Source organism: Xiphophorus maculatus, chromosome 14 (assembly GCF_002775205.1).
Source record: "Xiphophorus maculatus strain JP 163 A chromosome 14, X_maculatus-5.0-male, whole genome shotgun sequence".
Lineage (NCBI taxonomy): Eukaryota > Metazoa > Chordata > Actinopteri > Cyprinodontiformes > Poeciliidae > Xiphophorus > Xiphophorus maculatus.
The window spans coordinates 17289409-17312285 of NC_036456.1; the positions used below are offsets into that span (position 1 = coordinate 17289409).

A 22877-nucleotide genomic window follows, 5' to 3' on the forward strand; every position below is an offset into this window, starting at 1 on the left:
AGAAGTGGTTTCTTTAAAAGATCCAGGAGAACACGGTCCCATTTCCTCCTGAACCGAAGGTTGGGTGGATAGTTAACTGATAACTACTAACTAAGTAACTTGTAACTAATCTGTGGCACTATTCTAACTAACTGGAAGACCTTAAAAGAACAACATAACTTTTCCTTTTTATCATGTTCTGGTATGTAGCATCAATTCAAAAGAGAGTGTCTGCAAAACAAGGTACTGTGACCAGAACTGATCTGTCCTCAAGGTGGTGCTAGAGAGAACAAATAAAACGTCCAAAATTATTACAATCTTGTTTCTGGTGTTTAACATTCTGACGTCTTCTGTGAAATCTAATCTTGTTTAATCAACCAGTTAATCTTATCATAACAATTTATTATGTGTACAATTTTAAAAGTTTGAATTTGACTCTTAAAACATTAGAAATAATTGGAATAATTATTATTATTGTTATTATTGTTGTTGTTGTTACTATAGTATTAATGTTAGTATTAGTAGTAGTAGTTTGATATTTATCCATTTATAATTTATTTATTTCCTTGTTTAAATTTTGAAATTTTGTTAAATATTTTCCTGAATTCATTAACAAACATGCAAAAAGTTAAATAGAATAAATTAATTTTCAGAATATTTCAAATGGAAAAGTAGTAAAGAGGTAATGCTAAGTATAATAATGATAGTAATGTTTTTTAATCATTTGTGTTAGTGCATTTCTCTCAACATTTGCACAACAGCTAGTGCATTTTCTCAAAACAACTAGTACAAACTGCAAAACCTAGTTAAGAACCTCCAATGTGAGTCACTTGCTCAAAATGAATCGTTCATTCCTCAAAAGCAAGTATTTATTTCAATGAAAGTGTTGGTATCAGGAAAGTCCTGAAACCATTGTTTATGAACAAGATAGTGAAATGTCACGTTCTCATTATGACAGTTCACTCTCACAATGTCTTCGAGAGCTAAAATGTTTGATCTTGGTAACACGACCTGAAGATGCTCAAGACATTTCTAAACATTACTTCCACAATCACTTGAAATCCATAGTTATATTTTTCTGCATTGCTTTGGTGCATTTCACTGATCAATTAAGATTCCCATAACTTTTAGTTCAACCTCCACAACATTTAGTAATTTGTTCTGATCATTGTAGCCATTTCTAATTCCTTCCAACAGATTGCAAATCCTTTTGGACATGAATCAATTGCTACCATGTAATTATCTACTGCTTTATATAATTTTCATTGAAAAGTGGAAATGAACGACACTTCTGAATGCTGAATAGTCAACTAACAGTCTTCAGTTCATTGCGCGAGTCGTAACAAACAAAAATATTCCGCTGGTTGTCAAAATGTGTCAGTTTTATGCGTTTCTTCGTCAGTCTTTCTTGAAAATGTTTCCGTAATTAAACAATTACTGTCAGGTGAACCTGGGCTTTCACCAGTGAGGAGGAGTGTGTGAAACATTAAATTGAAACCAGTGATGTCACAATGAGCGAAATCCCATGAACCCACAGCTGGCGAGCGTATTTGACCTGGAAAAAATTACAGCATGCAATTTAGGTTGTATGTACCCATTCAGTTCCAACGTACAGTATGTTTGTACTTTACTTTTTCACAACATTGTAAACAAATTAGCATTGCAAAGATCACATGCTGTAACAATGTGAGACACAAATTCAGGGTCTTGTACTCATTTACCTCATGATATAATGATAAAGAAAAGCATAAAAATGACATTTTGACATGTAGTTCAACATATTTGCCTGTCTTGACTCAAGAATTGAAATGAAGACCATTAGCTTTATAGGGAATGACTATTCAGAAATCAGAAGTACGGTTCATTTTGAATGGCATGACTGAAAATGATATAAGATGGTAGAGAACTGCATAGTAGCAACTGATGCATGTCAAAAAGGATTTGCAATTTGTTGGCAAGAATGAGAAACTGCTACTATGATTATCCAGAATGACTCAATGATCTAAAGGTTGAAATCAGAGTTTTAATTCTTATCAAAGACATGCACCAAAGAGATTGAGGAAGACTATTTTATTACAATCAGTAGCAGTGGTAAATATATTACCTTTAGTATATGTCTTATATAAATTCTGATTCAGTTTGACTTCATAAAAAATAAAAATAAATGTACATAAATAAAAATAAATTATTTTCAAAATTATATATCATATAATATATACCACGAATTACTACAAACTACTACTATAAATTAAATACTACTTGTGTGTATATATATATATATATATATATATATATATATATATATATATATATATATATATATATACACAATGTTGCCAATAACAACAACAGTTATTATTATTATTATAAAGTTGTAGTAGCTCTGGTAATAGCTACCAAAATCGTTTATTTATTCAATATTATTGGCTGTATTGTATAACTCCTTCCAACTGACTGTTGTTTTACAGAGTCGACATTAAAGTCAAACTCTTATTTCCACAAATGAACTCAAAACGACGAGAATGCTTTCTCGATAACAACATTCAGAGATAAACGACACTCCTTTGCTTTGTTGGTGTTGAAGTTTATTGCGGGTTATTCACAGCAGTTGGACGGATAAAAGAACGAGAGAGAGAGAGAAAAAAAATCTTTCGATAAAAGTGAGCGTGGAAGACAACAGTGGCTCTCCACCAATAGGAAGCCTCTGGGGGCGGGACTGGAGGCGTCAGCACGTTAGAGTGCACACTGCGCTGAGCCAGGCAACTTGGCTCAGAGTAACAGTAAATCAGACAGAGCAGCTCCTAACAGCTCCTCCAGCTCCTGCAGTGAAACTGTAACCCCCCGTTGCAAGTATTTTTGGCCGCTCAGAGGAACCCGGGTGAGATCACTGCGGTCTCTTTTCCTCGGACACACTCGAAGAGTTGTTCGGCAAGAGCAACGCAGGGACCCGTTTTCAGTCTCCTTTCATATTACACATCTTTAAATTCATATCACACTGGAAATGTCCGAAAACAACCCGAATGATGAGCCCAAGTTATCTACGACGGACAGGGTGGTGAAATGTAAGTGGGATTTATTTTATTTTATTTTTTCAATTTTTTTTTATGTGTTACGGTCTCTGCGTGTCTGGAAGAATTTCGTCGCAGCGGCAAAAAAAAAAAAAAAAAAAAAATGTAGTCGAAAAATTGTTCGCTGGCTTATGGAGGAAGAAGGGTGTTAGCCGAGCTGTGACAGCAGCTGTAAACTAGGAAGTGAGGAGAACTTCAGCCTGCAAGAATCTCACACATACATGTTTATCTATTATAAAAATAAGAATACCCTCAAATTACACGAAGCGTTTCCATGTGACTGCGCAGCCTACAGGCTGATGGTCTGGATTTATATGTATATATGCATTTGGTGCACAGTATGCATGCAGATCAGGCATTGCAATCAGCACCAAAAGCGATCTCTTCCCCCCAACCCCCCGTCTTTATTGTGCATGCACCATCAAACAAAGCTTTATCTCTCCCGTTTTAACAATTGCACAATCCTGCTTGCTCGATGTATGTTTGGTTGTGGGGGTTGCTTTCACTGTTCATGCCACATGGGGTGGCTCTTCCTGCCTCTTTCTGTGTTTACAGGTCTGACATTCCACCTTTGCAGTCTACCATAAGAATGCAATAAAGATAATAATCAGTTCGACTACCTACCCAGCTCGCCCAGCGTCGTTTCACTTAAAGGCTGCAGACTTTTAACTTTGAGACAATTCATGCACACAGATATGAGCTATTAATGCAGATATGAGCTATTAATGCGTCACTGAATGACTGGAGCAAAGTAGGATGACAGAATCTGTGTGTGTTTGTTTGATCCAGCTCTAGCTGCGGATCAGTACTCCAGTTTCTGCTCTGTACACCACAACAGGCATGTGCAGGGACCACATCGGGGAAATGAGGGAGATATTTTTCTTATTTGGGCTGAGCTTCATCGATTGAAACGATTCGAGCCAATAGCTCATCAGGAAGGGAAAATTAGTGGCAATCTTGAAGTTTTAGTGGATGGAGTAAGCAGCGAGCGGCTCTGTTCTGGCCACATTTCTGGTGGAAAGTGGAGGGTGGGTTGGTGGGTGGAGTGAGTGTTGAGAGATCCACAGAATGTCTTGGGTGCTTTTGTTATGAATTTTTTAAGAGATCATACCCGTACAGTCTCCAGCAACGTGATGGCTAATGAAAAATGGATTTGACAAGATTCGGCTATAAAGAGATGAAATGGTTTCACTGGGAAACTGGGACTGGTCACGTTAGCTACAGTGCTTTGTGAAAGTATTCATGCCTACTTGAACTTTCCCACGGTTTGACCTGATATCATTAAAATCACAAAGTCAGTGTGTTTTACAGATTATTTGCATGCAGTAATCTTAACTCAAGGTGCTGCATAGTTAGGAAGCGGAGAGAAAAACATAGTGGTGGCAGCATCATGTCCTGGAGATACCCTTTTTTCACCAGGTAGACACAGGCAGGAATGAAATATCACAGGTCTTAATCATAAGAAGTCCTGTTTGTTGTAGGACCGAAATGATTAATCGTGATTAATCGGTTACTGAAATAATTGTCAACTGATCTATTCGTTGTTAACTAGACTATAGAGACCCAAAAAGAGGCCATTTGCTAAAACAAGTACATACTCAAATCAGCAATTAAGCCAAAAATGCACTAAAAAAAATATAGATTATGTATTTAAGATGAAAGCTCTTGTCTGTAATTATGTTCTACCCTAAACACCCCCCAAATTCTGTGAAAAAAAGGAAAATAATCTCTTATTAAGCAACTTTTGCTATCCAATTATTAATTGTTTAATCCAAAATATTGTCAGTTGATGTTAAGTCAAGCAGAAAGGGCTGAGCTAGTTATTTTAGCGGACACTAAAGGAAGGCTATGTTATTGGATTTTAGGCAGTAAAGTGTTTATTTTCTTATTTTAAAACACAATTGAAATCCCCAAAAAATTCATTTCTGTTTCTGGTTGTGATGCACAGTCCGACTGCCTTGACTTTACAATGCTGCAATGCTTAGTAAAGCTCTGCAATTATCTTAATCAGGTATTGATTAGACATTAGCAGCGGGTTGTCAGTCGACATGAGAGCCCGGATCCAAAAGGCGTCGGCCGGAGCTCCTGGAAGTAAATCCATCTTCTGAGTTTCCAGAAGTGCAACGTTTTTTTGTTGTTGTTTTATTTTTTTGGTAATGCATCAGTGTTGTGACAACACAGGACGCTGGCTGCTGTGTACATACAAAGCATGAACGTGGCTGCAGGCTACAGGTGTGAGGTAATTTGTTTTCAGCTGCCTGTTTTGCGACGCTGCGAGGCGTCGGTCCAGCTTATCACGAGCGCGCCGCAGCCACCTGTTTTCAGAAGGCATTATCATAACGCTCCTGAAAGCCAGTGCTGCAGAGTAATTACTCCATCCTCTTTAATCAGCCTCGGCAGGCCACGTTGGCGGGGTCCGCGCAGGGGCGGGGGAGGATTCTTCATGTTTTTAAACTCGACAGAAATAAATACAGGAGGAAATGTCAGTTGGGAAGCTTTTCACCTTAATGAACTATGTGTAGAAATCTGGCTCAGTGGTGGACCATTACTCCAGCTTTTAAGGCTTACCTGATTAAGTAGCTGCTGGATAGGGATTAGTCTTGACCTGTGATAATCCCTATTATTTTCCCAAAAGTTCTAGTCATCATCATTGTTAATGTGTTGCTAAATGTGTTAGCTGTAGAGCTATTTCCAGCGCCGATTGATAAATGAATCCAGTTCTTGCCTGGTCACCGACTAGAACAGAAACAACAGAAACTGAATGAAGGTCCATGAATTACAGTGGATTTAGCATTTGGAAAGTGGCAGAGGATTTTATCGTAAATGTAGATTTAGCTCAAAGTGCAAGCATTTGCTGGACTGAATTCGCTTTAGTTTTACCTCTTCATATTTCCTGCATATTTTCAAATGTGTCATCATCGTAAGATGAGTGTGTGGGGTATAAATATTGAAAAGGACTGTTTACGGTGCAATGTCTGCAAGGTATTACACTGCTAATACAGCGAACCCCCATCTATTTGCAGTTCAGTTCTCATGGATTTTTCTGTGGATTGTGACTTCAAATTATTTGCCAAAAATCCACCGTTTTGTGCATCTTTTCACAAAACATGTCTTATAATATCTTGTAAAGTTCATATATCCTCAAATTATACTTGGGATGCTGAGTTTTAGAAGCTGAGGAAACGTAGAGGGAGCTAGAGACTCCATAGTGGGGTGAAGGCTCATCTTCCAGCAGGACAACAATGACTTAGTCATTGTCCAAACTTTTAGTCACGTTGGCCAAAATCGTTGCACTATAAGTATTCACAAGCCAAAAACAAATCCCTTTTTGTAGGAAAGGGAGGTTGTAGATCCAAAATGTGAAAAGGATTTTGCACATTGGCAAAATTCTTCCTTTTAAAAGCATTGTAAAAGAAGGGACACTTTCTTTTAAAACACTTTCTATACTTAGCCAAGTTTAATAAATTGAATAAATGTTGATATCGGTGCAGTACAATAGACATTTCATTAAAAGTCTCTTGGTAGACGTCATTCTGCTCATTAATAAACCTTGGTTATAAAAAGACAAACACGGTCTGTAACATTTATGATTATAAGAAAATTATGTTCGTAATGATTCACACTTGAGTCATTCTTGAACTGCATTTGGGAGCCGCACAAAATCAGTCCAAAGGCCACAAATGGCCCTCGGGCCACACTTTGGACACCCCTGACTTAGAACAAACCGTGTATAAGTGTTAGGTCGATCCACCCAGGATGTATGACTTTGAAATTGATGTCCAGATTCTCTCCATCCAACTGAGCTATTTTGCACAGAACAGTGTAAAGGATTTTCAGCATCTAGATGTGGAAATCTGGTATAGAAAATGCTGTAATTCCAGCAGAAACTGGTTTTGCACGCTGCTGAATACAAATGCAGGCCACGCATTTTCCTTCCACTTCAAAACTACGCTCTAACTTAGAAGTTTGTGGTTGTAACCTGTAAAAAAAAAAAAATAGTCCACAGGGTATGAATACTTTTGCTTGGGAATGTAGTTAGTAATTTGGTTGCCATGACAGCAGCAGCGCTCCAAAGCAGAATAAGCATAGTAATGATGTTTTTTTTCCATCGCCGTGCTGAGACGCGGGGCCTCCCGCCTCCTCGGGCTCCTCCCGACGCAGCGCTGGGTGCTTTTCCTTCTGAAAGCGGGGGATGGACGACATCTGACATTTGACTTTTCGGAGAGAAGGGCCCCTGCTCTCAGACCCGCGTGGGCAGGAGAGGCTGTGCTTGATGACAGCGGCGCAATCCCAGCTGGACGGCCTGAGTCATTTATAGAACTGGACGCTAAGCAACGCCTCGTATCGTCGGACCTCTTCCTCACCTGCACACCTGCCTCTTGTTTGTATGCCAACAGCAGCGTTTTTTTTGGTTCTTATCAGATCTAAATGCAGCGGTGTGCAGAAATGAAAGAGTTTTCTTGAAGGTCATCTGACTCTGAGAAATATTTACTCAAAAGCTTCCACACACTCTTTGCGGCACAGTGATTTTAAAACGGGAATTCATAGTAGTTACCTCTAGTCCTATGTTGATTGTTTTGATGAGGAATTTAGATTTCCCTCCATAAATGTGAACAAATCAGGACGTTAAACCTTCTTTTGTTTTCAGGAACAATACTGTACTTGTAGTTCCTCTTTATGTTCAGTTGTGATTAGTTTTATTTTTTTCTAGCAGTTTAAAACACCCAGACAAAAACATTTACGTAAATCTGCAGAGCTAGGTGCTCAGGCGGCCAAGTTCTCATAAACCTAGACTTTAATAATTAGTTTTTTAAAATCCCTGAAAGTAGCAAAAAGAAAACTTTAATGATGTGACAACAACCGCAAGAAGTACGAAATTCAGTTTAAACAACCCAGGCTTAAACAGTTTGGGTTGATGCTATTCTAGCTGCATTTCCTGGAGAAATGTCTTTTTTTTTCATGCTAAGAATCTCATGTTTACCAGCTGATGTAGATAAAATGTGTGACATGTATGAGTTCCTATCTACATCATTTTACTGTGGAAAAAGTAAGAGAATTTTCAGATGAAAATAAGTTTATATAAAAATGTTTGAGTCATCAAATCAGATTTATCTGTAGTTTGTATATTAAAGAGTAAAGCTCACTGCTTAAAATTGGTATCAAGATAGATCATTATGCATCTGAGCCTTCATTCACAGGCAAGTAAACAAAAAATCTGAAATGTAAATTTGGAAAAAGGACCTAAAAGTAAATCTAAACCACTAAAACCTAGAAATTATCATTTGATGTTTCCTCTATTTGGTGTGGTTTTACTGAAAAGAGGATCTTCCCAGTGATGTAATCTGATTTTTGCTGCTGTTGTGGATTACATTGAAGAAAGACATATATTTTTTATATTTTTGAATTTTGCTTGTAGGTGATTATATTTGATTATATTTTCGATGCCCAAAATGTCAATATTGTATTTGGTCAATTGGATGGCTCTTTACAGCCTTGTTCGGATTTCAGTAAGAAAGATGAAAAGGTTAAGAGGAATGGTTGGAGCATTGTGATTTTAAAAAAAGACGAATGAGGAAAATGTAGGTTAATTGCAGCCTACTTTGTGATCACATTATCCCACAATAATACTGAAATTGCATGTTTTTCATATGTCCTGCAGCTCTACTGGAAACGGACGCCCTAGTATTACCAGCTTCATTTATAAGTGCTATTTTATGGATGCTATTTAGAATCTAGATCAGTATTTCTGCACTGCAGACAGTCCTGCAAAAATGGGCTTCACACAATATTTCAAAAGTGTTCATAAACACTGGCTAATAATGCTAATAATTTTTGATAGATTCAGCTGAAAACAGCAACTGATCTACACTGATGACATCACTGCTGTTATGAAAACAAACAATGAAAAGATGAAATTCAGTGTTATTAACGCAAACTTTTGTGTTTTTATTGCTTTGGTTTTAAATCAAGAAGATAAACATTAATTTTGGAGTTCTAAGCACGACTCTCAGAACATTTGAATTGGTTGTGGATCTGCCTCCAGCGCCGAGCTAACTGTTTCTTTCCTCTGGACCAGCTAATAGTAAAGCTGAGTTAGCGCCTTTTCCACAGTGCCACAGTCTGCTCTTAATGTGAATTTTTGTTTTCTAGCTCTCATTTTGAGAAATTACCTACCGTACACCCACTATTTCAGTTACACTGGATGTTATTGGAAAGATGTTAACTCAAACTGATTTAATTTGAAGGAAGCAGTAATGATGCTTGTTTGCACCTCTGTGGGACTGAGGCAGCTTTAGCTCTGTTTGTCAACTTGTTGTGTGAGATTGTTGTTTTTCCTGCTAAGTGAAATATTAAGCTTGGTTAAGTATATGATTCATGGTTGGTTATGTCTTATTTAGAATATTTCAGTGGACAAATATCTGTTTGGTTACTATGCAAAAACACTTTGCTGTTTTATGTAGCCAGATTTTTTATTTATCTTTTTCCATTGAATGGCTAAAGTAACCGTTGCCTCTCCTGTGTTTTAAAAGGGAGCATATTTAATCTGACACTGACTGGTTACACAATTGATTTGCTGCAACAAAGCAGACGTTTTAGTGGCTGGTTGTCGATAACGTTCCCGGTCAAGGTTAATTGTTTGCACAAGGGAGAAAACCTGCAAGATAAGTGTTATTAATTGTGCTGTCATACTCTGCTATTGAAACTTCTTCAGTATACAATGCAGCTTCTAATTTACTTGTAATAGTCAAGTGAAGAATTTCCAGTGTTGTATTTATGAAGGTGTTTCTTATGTTGACAGCCATCTTCTTGTACAGTTCTTAATAACAAAAAGTGAGGAGTGAAATAAAAATAGAAAAATGTGTATTTACTCTGTGTGAGTACCACAGGATGAATGTAGGAGCTCTTCTGATAATATGCTAATATAAGCATAGCTCTAGTTAGCTTCAGCTAGACTGCTAAGATCACATGAGCAATAATAAGCAAATATACTAACATTTTTATGTTATCTCAGATTACCTAACATTAGCTTCTGTTTTCATTGCAGCCTATATAACAGGATTGTCCAAAATGTCACCTTTGGCTAAAGTTTGTTAGCTAAAAAGAGTAAACATTTGCTAATATTTGAAAATTAGCATGTTAAGTCAGATAAATTTACTCTAGCGACTGTGCTAAAGGCGGTCTATGCAATGGCTTTACCCAAAATGCCAGCCTTAGTTAACGTATGCCAGTTAAAATTGCTGAAATGAACTAATATGCTAAAATTAGCCTGTTAACTCACGGTATCTTACATTAACTGTTATGTATATTGTAGCTTATATATTAGCTTTAATCAAATTTGCCCAAAATTACCTGTCTTCATGACAGGCCAATGCATGTAAACATTTTGGCTAACAATGACTAAAATGAGCAAATATGCTAATAGGATTGATTCATAGCTAATATAAACATGTTAGCTAAGTTTAGCTAACACTTGTTGCTCTGCTTACATCAGTGTCATCAGTACATACTGTGTCATCAGTAGCCAAACCTTATCTTAGCATGTTACCTAAATTTTAGGTAACATGCTAACATTAGCATGTAAAGATTTTAATTTACAATAATGAACATTAGCTAATGTTTATCATTGTTAAAATATGTTAAAATGGCAACATTAGCATATAGAATACCAATTAAAATTGTAATATTATAAAAAAAAATAGTAAACAATATTTAAGTGTTTAAAGAAACCTGAAGCCTTTAGCTTTCAAATAAGATGTTAGGATGATTTGAAGTTTCCCCCATTATTTTTAGGGGAATAATTGTAAAAAAATAAATAAATAAATAAAAGAGTTAAATACAAGTATAAAAGTTGTAAATGACAGAAGTTGTAGACAGCTGAAAGTTGTTATATTTAAGTTGTTCAAATGATAGTAGTAAATGCAAACAACACACACTTTGTACCATTCACAGAACAAGCATGCAGTGTCTCTGCTGCTCCGACTTACTCTTGGTTCTTGATTGCATGACAGTGCAGGTGTTCAGACCTGAGCTGCTACCTCCGTTATGTTGTTCTTCTGAGATAGGGAGCTCTGTGGTATTTTGATCCGCAATAAGTGCACCTTTACTGCTCATTAGATTAAAGAGAATTAGACTCTGTTGTGGATTTGGGGCACAGAGAAAGCAGTGGATTTGGACAGATTAAGATCCATATAGGGGGATAAAGGCAGCTCTGCTCTGGGGTTGTAATCTGACTCCATGCATTAGCTGCTGCTTTTGCTAATTCATGTGAACAAATGGATGTTGGGTGTTGATGAAAGGAAACGGGGGAGTGAAACTGTTTACCTACGCTGGTATTTTTTGATCATTGCTAATCTAAGTAAGCGCGGTTAGCGGCATATTCAAGCCTTGAAGATCATACTGTTGATTTACCTCCCTTATTACACAATAAAGCTGTATTTTCTATTGCTTATGCAATGTGGCGATGGAGGCATGTTTTCAATGTTACTTTCTACTATTGTCTGTTCATTAAGAATTGTTATGAGTACCACATGGAGCTTATTTTCTTTGTTTGCGTTGGACAAAACAGAGAAATTACACTCATGATTGCTTGTACCCACAGTGGCCAACTATGACTGAGGAGATCATAATGCCCTGCTCTCATATTTCATGAAAATCATCCTGTGTACAAACAAACCCTCACTACTCCCCAGTTCAGATGGCAGACGGGAGCACACAGTTGGGAACAAAAGCCATTTGGCGCAGAAGCGGCAGTTGTGTGTCATTAGATAGCTCTTTAGAGTGGGTCACCCAAATTAATCGATACAGTGTCTGCTGCGCATTTAGCCGCGTGTTGGGCAGCCAGTTTGCAAAGAGAGGGGGAGGAGAGGATGACACCGTGAACCGGGAGCAGGAAGGGTTGCTAGGTCGGCTTATGGAGCAGGGCCTTTGGTTCCCACCAGGAGAGAAAGAGAGGGAGAGCGAGCTGCAAATGCACTGCAGTTTGTGTTTACATTAGTGCAATCGTGTTCACACAAACATTCGGGCACGCATGTGTGCACGTGGGTCACTTCAAAGCGAATGAGAAAGCCGACGTCTGGGGAAATCAGATACTGGAAAACTGTTTTTTTTTTTAATCAGTTGTTTATTTTAAGGAAGATTTGTGAGACGAATGTATCCAATTAATAGCGACAAATCGTTTATGGAAATAATCATCAATTGATTTAGTAATCGATTAATCGTTAACTGAAGTATACAGATTAAAACAGATTTGTGTCGAGAACAACTTAGTCAGAGAAGTCATTATGCTAAAACTGTACAAAAAATTCTACATTTTGCATTTAAGATATAAAAAAGACCTTTGTCTGTAAATATGTTTTACTCAAGTGGCATCATTTAAGCTCCACCTCATTCAAATTCTGTAATAAATATGAGAAAATCTCCTATTGGACACGTTTTGCTATCCAATGGTTAATTGGTTAAACCAAAAAATATTCAGCAGGTTAGTCCTACACCGTATTGATGTTAAGTTAAGCAGAAAGTATTTATTTAGCTACAAATGCATCTTTTGAGATGAATCATGAAGCGTTCACTAAATAAATGTTACGTTATTGCATTTTAGGCAATAATATGTGTTTTTTTTCTTTAAAAAATTAACTGAATTATTTGTTTATTTGCATCTTTTAACTTTATATAAATTGGCGCAAGTGGTAAAATGAAAAATCTGCAGAATGGACCAGTTTCTAAATCCAATAATTAATCATTAGTTAATGCAGCCCTAATTTTTTGACCAATTTCTAAAGTGTAGTTTATGTAAACCTATGTAAAAACTAACTTCTTATATGCATCATGTGTCTTTCCACATTAAATTGGAGCATCATCACATTAGTTTGGATATTAACTGTAGGCTGACATTTATTTAACTCCACAGGTTCATACATCCTGCCACACATTTAGACGTAAAAGGGACATTCCCCCGTTTTAGACCTCAGAATTGACTCTGTGGATTGGGACAGGCCCCTGCGTGCCGCTGTGTACCAGATGCAAACACAGACACACTTCTGCATCGTGCCGGGCGGGTATTTGTATTTAAATATGGGCAAAATGAGTAAGCCTGTTTGTGGGCTGCGTATAAATGGTGAATTAGTAGACTGAGAAAAGCCAGTGCACAGGAAAAGATGGCTTTGCAGCAGAACAATGTATGGTATCTGTCGGTAACTCTGCTCTCACGGCCTCTGAATGTGCAGGATGCGGGGATGATACAATCTTGATTTCCGTTTACAAAATCCAACTTCTGGACATTAAAGTGAAACCTTGACCAGAAATGGACAGAAACGGGAGCAAATCATCTTTTAAATCACCGCACTGGAACAAATCCCACACCTTAACGCCTGATTTTCTCACCTCATTCAACGTGGCACACTCATTATTTATTTCTTTTTTCCTCTTCCGCGCCTGTTTGATAAAGCCAGTCGGTGCCTTTAACTGGATCTCACAGAGAAGTCCCAGTTGTCTTCAGGGCATCGCTTTGCTTTCCACTGTCGGTTTGTTTTGGCGGGAGTTTGGCTTTGGCACATTGCTTAGGAGCATGAACAGCCAAGATGGCAGCATCAGCGACGTGCATTCAGACATGCAAACCCTCCCCAAAGTTGTTTCTGGCAGCCGACGAGCTATAGTATTTAAAATCCAGTTGGACATCATCCAGTGACGGATTCACTATGTTTGACTTAATATCGGGGAAGTGAATCATATCAAATGTCTTGTACTTTCCTGTTGTTTTCTGCAATAACTCAGCAACTGACTTAAAGGCAATGCAAAGCTGAATTGGTTTGCCGTTTTGCACTATAATGTGCATTACTCTAAGCAGTTTGAGCCTCTTAGTGTTTCTTTTCTTGCCTCCCACTCCCTTTTAGCTCATATGTTGTCTTTTAACACATTTAAATTCTTAAGAAAGTTGTTTTAAAGCTGTTTTGACCAGCTTTGTGTAATTTTTTAATGTGGTATTTAACGGATAGTTTCCCAGGCTTTCTAAAACACATTTTTTAAATTTAACTATAAGCTTTGGCTGCTTCTCTTCCAACCCCCCACTCATTTTGGGTTGGTTTATCTCAGCAACTGGACAGAAAAGCTTCTCAGAAGAAGGAATTTATTGGCAAATTATTGATAAAATTGCTCTAATAAGCAACTCCACTTACTGGTGGCTTTTGGTTGTTTCAGAGAAGACTTGGTGTGAGTGAAGCAGGTCAGAAACAACTTTCCAGAACTGGGTCTGACCTGAAATGATGTGAATCATCAGCTGTTTCCTTTCTCAGCCTGCAGCTGACTGGCATCTTCCCAGATATGATTTAATATCCCACATCTCCCCAGAGATGAAAGTAATTCCCGGAAAGTAGCCCCTCTGCTACAGTTTCTCTCCCTGCAGAAAGCCACCACAATAATTTATTCTTGTTTGCTTCTTGTTCTCTCAAATATCGAATTACAAATATTAAAATTAGGACCACACCAATCGTTCAGCTGACCCCAATTTCCTGCATTTCGGGAGCCGATACCGATCTTATCTACCTCTGCAAAGGTCTGAAAATCAACCACTGTCGCCTGATACTAAAACAGGTTTGTATTGTTTCATGGGTATCGTTGAATAGTTTTAGATAAAATAAGATTGGAACATTGGAAGTGTATTGTGAAATTTCAGCACCTGGCTGTATCTGCGTTTCCATCAACCATAAATTTGCACAAATTGACATTACAGAACTAAATTAATTTAATAGAAATGCAGTAATTTAAAAAAAAAAACTCACTGTAACAAAGTGGATTTGAGGTTTAGATTGCAAGAGTCACATCTTCATCAAACATGTATTTTTCTGGACAAATTCAATGACACGAGCGTTACAACTTAGATACACCATATATAAAAAATTTTTGTACTGTGGAAATAACTAATCCAGAAATGTTTATGCTACAACCCATCAACACTGATAGAGAATCACTCACCTCAGCATGCCAAATGCTTGGAGGACTAAACTCACCCAAATGAGTGAAATTTTTCAGTTGACATTCTTGTTTTATTTTCATTCTGCCTGCAAACATTTTATTGTTTAAAACTGTCATTTGTTGTTGCTTGTGAATTTACCTCACTTATCTGTGTTCCAGGTACAAAAGGAGAAATTGCTGCCCAACTTCCTGTATTTATAGGTTTCTGGGAAGTGATGTCACAGGAGGGAGCAGAAAACTGAAAAAATGACTGAGTTAACTTCAGGGATTTTGTTAGCATTAGTTTTTATTTATGTTTAGTGTAAAAGAAAAATGACTCGACTGCTTAATATTTACTTGTAGGATTTAAGACTCCAGTTGTGTCTGAGTGGCTTGAAGGCATTTAAGTAGAACAAGGCAGTAGTTCATAATTGTTTTTTTTTTTTCTAAACATTTTTGGTCACATTCTTTACAGTCTTTATTGCAAAACTGCAATGGAGGCATTTTTTTTACATCATGCCAGTTTTTTTTTTGTATCATGCCAAAAACCCTTTGCGCACATTTGTAATCATCATGTCGCGATAACAAAATTTACTAGTTGATAAATTATCCCAGAAGTTATTGCAATAAATGATAATATTGTTGTTTTCAGACCATTTTCAATTAATATAACGGTAATGGCATAATAATGCAATAACACATTCCCAAAGATCAATGAACTTTAAATTCTAATGAACATTTTAACACTGGGGCTGGAACACATTTACAACATCCAAAATAAATAAACAAAAACAGAAACAACAAATAAAATGAATCATGAAGTCTCTGTAAAGAAAATTGTTCTTCAGAGAGAACTTTTATCATCCAGTTTTTGATAGTAAAACGATAAATCATGCAAATGGAAATTATGGATTTTGTTTTAATTTATCATGCGATTAATTGATTTGTTGTTTATTGTGACGAGCCTATGTGCAGCTAGCATCAATTATTTAAAATAATTGGAATCGGTGGGTCAGGCTTCTTAAAGATCAGTGATCCACCAGAAAACTGTGTTAAGTGCACCTCTAGTTAAAATTTAGATTTATCTCTACAACAAAAAGGAGTGTTGTAATTTTGTGAAGGACGGTTGTTAATATAAACCACAATACAGTGATGTAGTCAGAAGAATGGGATTCCTTTTCAGTAACAGACCAATCTGCATTTTTTTCTTGAGATATATTTCACATCTTTAATGAACCCTGAGGATAAACTCGGGACTCTTTTAAGCACTTTCTGCTGTGTGTTGGATTCTCTTTAGTCGCACGGCATTTAAATTCATTGTCACACTCTTCTGTGAAAGGCAAAAGGCTATTCTCAGGCTCCTCATGGAGCCTTTCTATTACTGCAGATTATATTTATTGCTTAAAATAAACAAGCTTAATTGGAGTAAGCCCTTTCAACAGATGGGTAAATAAGCAGATTATGTGGCATGAGGTTTTTCTGTGTTCGTCCACCGTTTATCCCCGGTGAGATAAATTATATTTCTGGGAGAGTTTTCTTTCAGGTGTTGTCAGATTACGGGCTAAAATAGCCGGGGTGAGGCCGAGATAGAGAGAGACTTCAGCTATACAAATACAGCTGGGAGTGAGCTGAGGCCCCAAGGTTTATTTGCACACATTCACATGCGTTAATTATAGCTCACCTGGCTGAAAATTAACCCTCTTATTGTACGTGGTGGTAAATTTGGCGACTGGTTATCTTAGTTTATCGCCGGAGGAAAAGAGCTGTCATTGGACAGTCTATAATTGACCTGACAGGATGTTTAGAGTTTGTGTGATCAGACCTGACAGCCCTGGATGTTTGCTGTCCACGTGGATGTATTAATGACAATCTATGGCTATTTTAGGTCATATTTTTCTGCCTGTGACTAAAGTGGAGAGGTGCAAACAGGCGTTAATGTTTGCCTAAGAGCCGATGATGGGACTCCTCTCCCTCCTACATGGAGAGGTGAGGGAGTGCGACTCGCTCGGAGTGCCCCATGGAGGAGTCGTGACTGTGGGGCTCTGTGTGCGTGTGTCTGGGGTAGACTACCATTAAATTACTTTTTTCCTGAGAGGATAATTGGGGCAAGCTTGTTTGATCTTGCTTGTTTATACTTAACTGCAGAAAGTTGGTTTGCATTCTGAAATATTTGCCTCCACAATCATCAATCTAAAGTCTACAGTGTGCCTCTGTTTGCCAGCTCAGAGATGGGATTGTGTGCTTTGGCTCGGATTGATTCATCGACGTACAGCCTTACATTACAGTGACCAATCGGCTGAACTTTAATGTCACCCCATTTCCTGATGGACCGCTGAGAGTACATCCTACTGCATCTTTTCGTTGGTAAATGGACCAGTTGCATTATTGATTGTAAACAGAAAGGTCCTCTGGTGGTTGTGGTTTACATACAGCGGCCTGCAGAAGTATTCACACCTCTTAAATTCCTAACACATTTTGTAATGGTTTGCACTTCAAGGTGTTTTATGTGAAAGTAGTGCAAAAATGTAAAGTTGAAGGACATTATAGCCTTACTTCAGTACTTGGACGTACACTGTATGTCCACATGTACTCAGCCCTCTCTACTGTAACACCCCTATATAAGCACGATATTATCGGCATGGTATTGGTATCGGCCAATATTAGCTGTCAAATTTAATACCGGACATTGGCCATTCTGTCAAAATAACTTGGATATTAAAGGTGTTGTTTTTATTTGACAAACCAGTGACAATGATGCCTGCAGCACCACACAATGTCAAATCTGCACTGTTTGAGTGTTGTCATTGTATTAGAGAGAGCAAGTGTCATGAATAAATTTAACATTAAACATGAAGCTAGTTAAAAGTGTTGCATCATCTTCAGCCTCCTTTTTAGCTTTTGCATTTGGTAGCAGGCTAAATTGACAAAGATAATGCAGTATTTTAATTCCAGTAGAAAGACTACTCTTTCTCTACTGTGAAAGAGTAGAGTATATTATTGAAAATCTATATTTTCAGTATGTAGGTATAGGAAATAAAATATTGGTATCGGTTAGTGGCCAAATGAGTTTTAGTATATCGGCATATCAGATATCAACCAAAAATCCAATATTGTGCATCTCTAAGTACAGCCAATAGCTTCTAGAAGTCCATGTAAGTATGAATCCATCTGTTCTGTGAAGGGTCTGATTTGTAAGAGAAGTCTGCTGAACAAACAGCATCATACAAGTTGTAGAGACATTTAAAGCAGGGTTAATACAGCGGACCCTGGTATTTGTGGTGGTTTACGACCCAAGTCGCCTGGAAATATCAAATCCCTCTCTAAAAACATTTACAGCAGCCTATTTTAGTAGTTCACACATTAAATATGCCTTAATATGGATTAATATGTACTACCTGGGAAGCTAACATCTACACTCTTTCTATATTTCGACGTCTCTTGGGGAACAGCCAGTCACCACCAAAGAACAGGATTGGCTAAATTGCAATCTTTAGCTAATAGAGTGTCAAGTTGCCTTATGTCTAGATATTATTTCCTTTCCAATTTTTTTAATACATTCTACAATAAAATGCATGACCACTTTGGAGTTATATTAAAAAATATGTCCTCAAATAGGTGAATCTGAAAAGAAAATCTTTGTCAACACCTAAAACTTGATGTTCACAGGTTTTTCATCCAATCTGACTGAAGTTGAGTTGTTTTGCAAAGAAGAAAGGACAAAAACATCTGTCTCTATGTGCAACACTAGTGATATGATAACTGTAACAGAGCAAAAAGTTAAAATGTCAAAGGGAATAATAATTTTGATTAGAATTAGTTAGAAGAATCTCTTGCGCTGACTATCCCTCAGTTTAGGACAAGATGTCCCAGGAGCGTTAAGATTGATTAAAACTGTTAGGCCTATGAAATATTGCGAATCCAAAACTGTTCCTCAGAAATGAATAGCTGCACTATTCTTAGTACGGGTTCAGCTCTTTTAAAGGGAAGGCCATGCCCTTATTTCACCTAAAAATTCTGGGACAGCACCTTCAGAGATTGAATGTTTATTACACAAACAGAACGGCAGATGTTCCCATGACAGTTTCTGTATGCACAACACATGCAGTGTATTTAAAGCACCTTTAAAAGAAATTCCTACTCCTAACTACACTTTGTCAACCAAATATTCAATGTGTTTTATTGAGATTTTGTCCAATAGAGCAGCTCAAAGTAGTGAATAATTATTTGTATTTATTTATTACGTTATAAATAATCAAGCCGTTTGTGACAGTATGTCATTACAAGCTTGATATGTTAAAATATCTTCATCAACAACACATGAAGAACGGCTTGGAGAAGCATTGTTGCGATAACATGATGAAGTGTCGGAAAAAGGGCAAGGTTCTTAAAGAAACAGGCCAATTTTAAGGCATCGTACATGGCTACAATGCAAAGTGAAATTTATTATATGTTGTTTTTGATGTACACAACTCTTTCATAGCAACTGGAAGTGAGATAGTTCAATCCCTCCAGTTTATTGTGATTCAGTAATCTCAGAAATTCACAGAAAATCAACAGATCCCCACTTTGTTTTGCGCTATTGCATAATTGAGGGTATATTGCAAATTTTTTGACAAAAATGGATTACAACATTTGGTTTAAGTGGCTAACTCCCACGGTGTTTCTTACTTCTACTACACTGCAGACCCAGCCTTACTTGATGTTAAGTTAAAGTCCCTGGTCAATATGGCAAATAACAAAATACAAGCTATTTAAATTACTTAAAAATAAAAATGTCTGCTTTTTTTCCCCCTCATATTCTTTCTTTTATATGTAGTTTTTGGAAGAGGTTTTAATGAGGAAAAAGTGTCTAAAGGAGCACCACAAAATCTGATTTTGATTGCAAATAATCCTGGGGGGACTGTTAGTCAGTTGATTGTTGTATAGAAATGGGAGTATGTGCCTGGAAAATACAAAATACTGCTCCTGAAAATGGTTGTTGCATGAAAAATATGAACAAGTTCAATAGGTATAAGTTGAAGGCACAGAGCTTCACTTATATTTGGTGAATTTGTAGAAACTACTAGATAAATTTTAGTCAAAAGACTGACTCCTCTATGCTGGGTAAATAGTATCATCGACTGTCTGCAAAGTTATACCTCCTTCATCTTTTCATGTTAGTTTACTTATGGACTTAACTCTGCACCTTTAAGATCCACTAAACCGAGAGAGAAGGTAGTTTTATTCTTCTAGTGAAAGAGAAATGTGTTTTGACTGATTTTAGCCCAAATCAAACATTGCTGTTCTACTCCAGACTCTATCCAGTCTATGGCAGGTTTTATATAACACATTCAGCTCCCTGTTCTACACCTACATGCATGATCTTGCTGCCTGTCACATTCCTGCCAGCTAGGTTGTTTTTTTTCTATATCATACAAACTCTAAATGGTGGTCTACTCTCAGAAAAACTGCAGCTCAGTTACTGGAGGGTTTTTTTCTGCATCCATGTCAGGTAGTCTGAAGAGTACTTAGGGGAGCAATGTCTTTGACAGGCTCTCTACCGAGGCTCGACACTTACCTCTGTCAGCCTAAAGTGGAGACATACTGTACCAGACCAGTTTTTTTCCCCCTCACATTGACTCAGAAGTTTTCTCTGCCTATATTTCAGCTTCTCTTGCTTCTGTCTTTACATATTAGTTTTTTTTTTTGTTTTTTTTTACTTCCTCCCTTTTCTTTCAACCACATCTGCAGTCCTTCGTCTGAGTCGCACGGCGTCATTCATTCAGCGTTTCTTTCCCTTTGAGTGGTGTCTTGGCCGGGCGGTGTTGTAAGATCACGTCTCCCTGTAATAGGACCCCCCTCCTCTCTCTGGAGGAATGTGACGGGCCTTGAGGACGTCCAAATCGAGGTACACATCAGCTGGCCGCCTCAGCAGACGGCCCGAGTCATTTCAGGCCGGGGCTTTGAGAGCTGTTTGAAGACTAAAATCAGCTCTTTATTTCGGTATGCTGGACTCAATTCACAGCTATATTTAATCTGAAACACCCCACAGAGGTAGTGACGTGAGAACAGTTGTGAGCTACATTAAACATTTGTTGAGTTTTCTTTGCTTTTTAACCAGCAGTTAAAAAGGGCAGTCATAACCAGATGGCGTATGCAGCACAGAGCTGGGCAGTTCTGCTTCTTTAAAAAGCCTATTTGCATTTGTTAAAAGTAAATATAGTGCGAGTGTCATGGGATCTAGATAACGTAAACACCCTTTATATGCAACGGTGTGTTTTGTCACTACTATACGCAAACAGCGCAATTATTCAGCAGCTCCTTTGTGTAATGCAAGCAGCAGGACTGCAGCGAAAGAATTTGGAAATACTGACTAATCGCATCTCTGGTCTCCAAGATTTGCATGCGCAGCCAGTGAAGTGCAGCTGAAGAGAGTCGAGATTTCCCCCAGGCATTCAAGCTGTCAAGTGGACTGAGCTTACTCGCTGACCTGTCCTCAACATATGAACCCTTTGCCCCTTAGGGATCGGGGCAAGCCCCTCGGCTGCTCGACCCGCGCAATACAGACGCTTCCCGGAGTCTTTCGAAAGCTCTGGTGCTCTAGTATCTGTCCGGATTGCGACCGTGGAGAAGGCTTTGGAGTGTGATGCCTTAACTGCCTTTAATCTCGCGGCTGCTAGTAAAGCCCGGACAGATGGTGCCTTCAGCATAATACCCCGCTTGTGAATTTTGAGAGTGCTTTCTCTGCAATATGGAGGTCTGGCTTGCAGCAGAGAGGGATGATTTACTTAGCAGTGGCTTCTAGTCCTGAAAGGTTATACGATAAAGGCAACCTCGGGTGGGGGTGTTGTCGGCTGTTCCTGTTGTACAAAGCTTATCTGGAGAAACAGGGCGGTGAGACGAGAAATGTGTTTGAGGTTCATGCTGACTCAGAATTCCTATGGTCTGTTGAGAAGCAATTCCTTTGTTGCCCACCCTTTTGCTTGTGTTGTTTTTTGCTTTTCCGTCTTGGCAGCCGGGTACCCCTGCTGGCACGAGAAGCAACCACACCCCCGCAGTCATGGCCCAGAAACAGAGCTGTGCTTTAGAGATGGGTGTGGGGAAGGGGAAGAGAGCTCTTTGGGGGCCTTGTTGTCCTGGCAAGAGGTGGGAGGAGGCGGCTGACTGCGCCATCCCACTGCCTAGCCACCTGTCCTCTGCAACGCTACAGTCACTGGGCCAAAGATGCAAACTCTGAGTCCTTGCTACAAGGGATGCACGGAGAAATGGGCAGTGACTTTCAGCTTGTTTGGTACCAGGAGTGACTGGACAGTTAGAAACTCAACAATTTGATATTTGGAGATGTTGCATAGCTGTAGAACAAGAAACACCTTGAAGCAACTGCCTGGGTTTTGACTTCTTACCCATTTTCTGTTGGAAAACTGCAATCAATTAAAATGTCATCATCATAATAATTTTACCTGATTTTACACCAACAGTCTGACTCAGCAGCGTTAGGAGGTGACTCACATCATCTTTATCGTATAGCTGTTAAGGAAACATCAGCATACAACGATTATAATTACAGTTGGCTCACATTTTCTCACTCTTCTGTCTTTTTCATCACCATGATGTCCCCTCATCATTGTCCCAAAGCTTTAGCACCTTGGTCTTTAAGACCCAAATCAGGTGTAGGTATAAAGGTAATTGTTACGATTACAATGCTTTGCTAGCAAAATTGTTATAGCTCACCATTATTGGATTCAATCACTATGTTGAGGTTTGGATATTGTGCAACTCCAGTTGTAAAAATGGCGATTGAGAGTCGGCCTCAGCTTTCTAATCCATGTATTAATTCTTTAGAAAACATGCCTTCTTTTATGATCAGCTGACACAGCCCTGTTCCTTTGTTACTGCATGCAGGAA

The 22877-nt window shown here is 38.2% G+C and overlaps 1 protein-coding gene across 3 annotated transcripts in view; it reads left to right on the forward strand.

Annotated features, from left to right (window-relative positions):
• The first annotated feature begins 2723 nt into the window (after positions 1-2723).
• LOC102218689 (serine/threonine-protein phosphatase 2B catalytic subunit alpha isoform) overlaps positions 2724-22877 on the forward strand; it is a 104271-nt gene continuing 84117 nt past the window's right edge. For 2 of the 3 annotated variants that reach the window (XM_023346284.1, XM_023346285.1), the window contains exon 1: positions 2725-3041. In XM_023346284.1, the coding sequence (XP_023202052.1) occupies positions 2981-3041 (61 nt within the window). In that variant the 5' untranslated portion in view covers positions 2725-2980. Of the gene's footprint in view, positions 3042-22877 lie in introns of all 3 variants that reach the window. The other variant, XR_002753838.1, reaches the window with a different exon arrangement.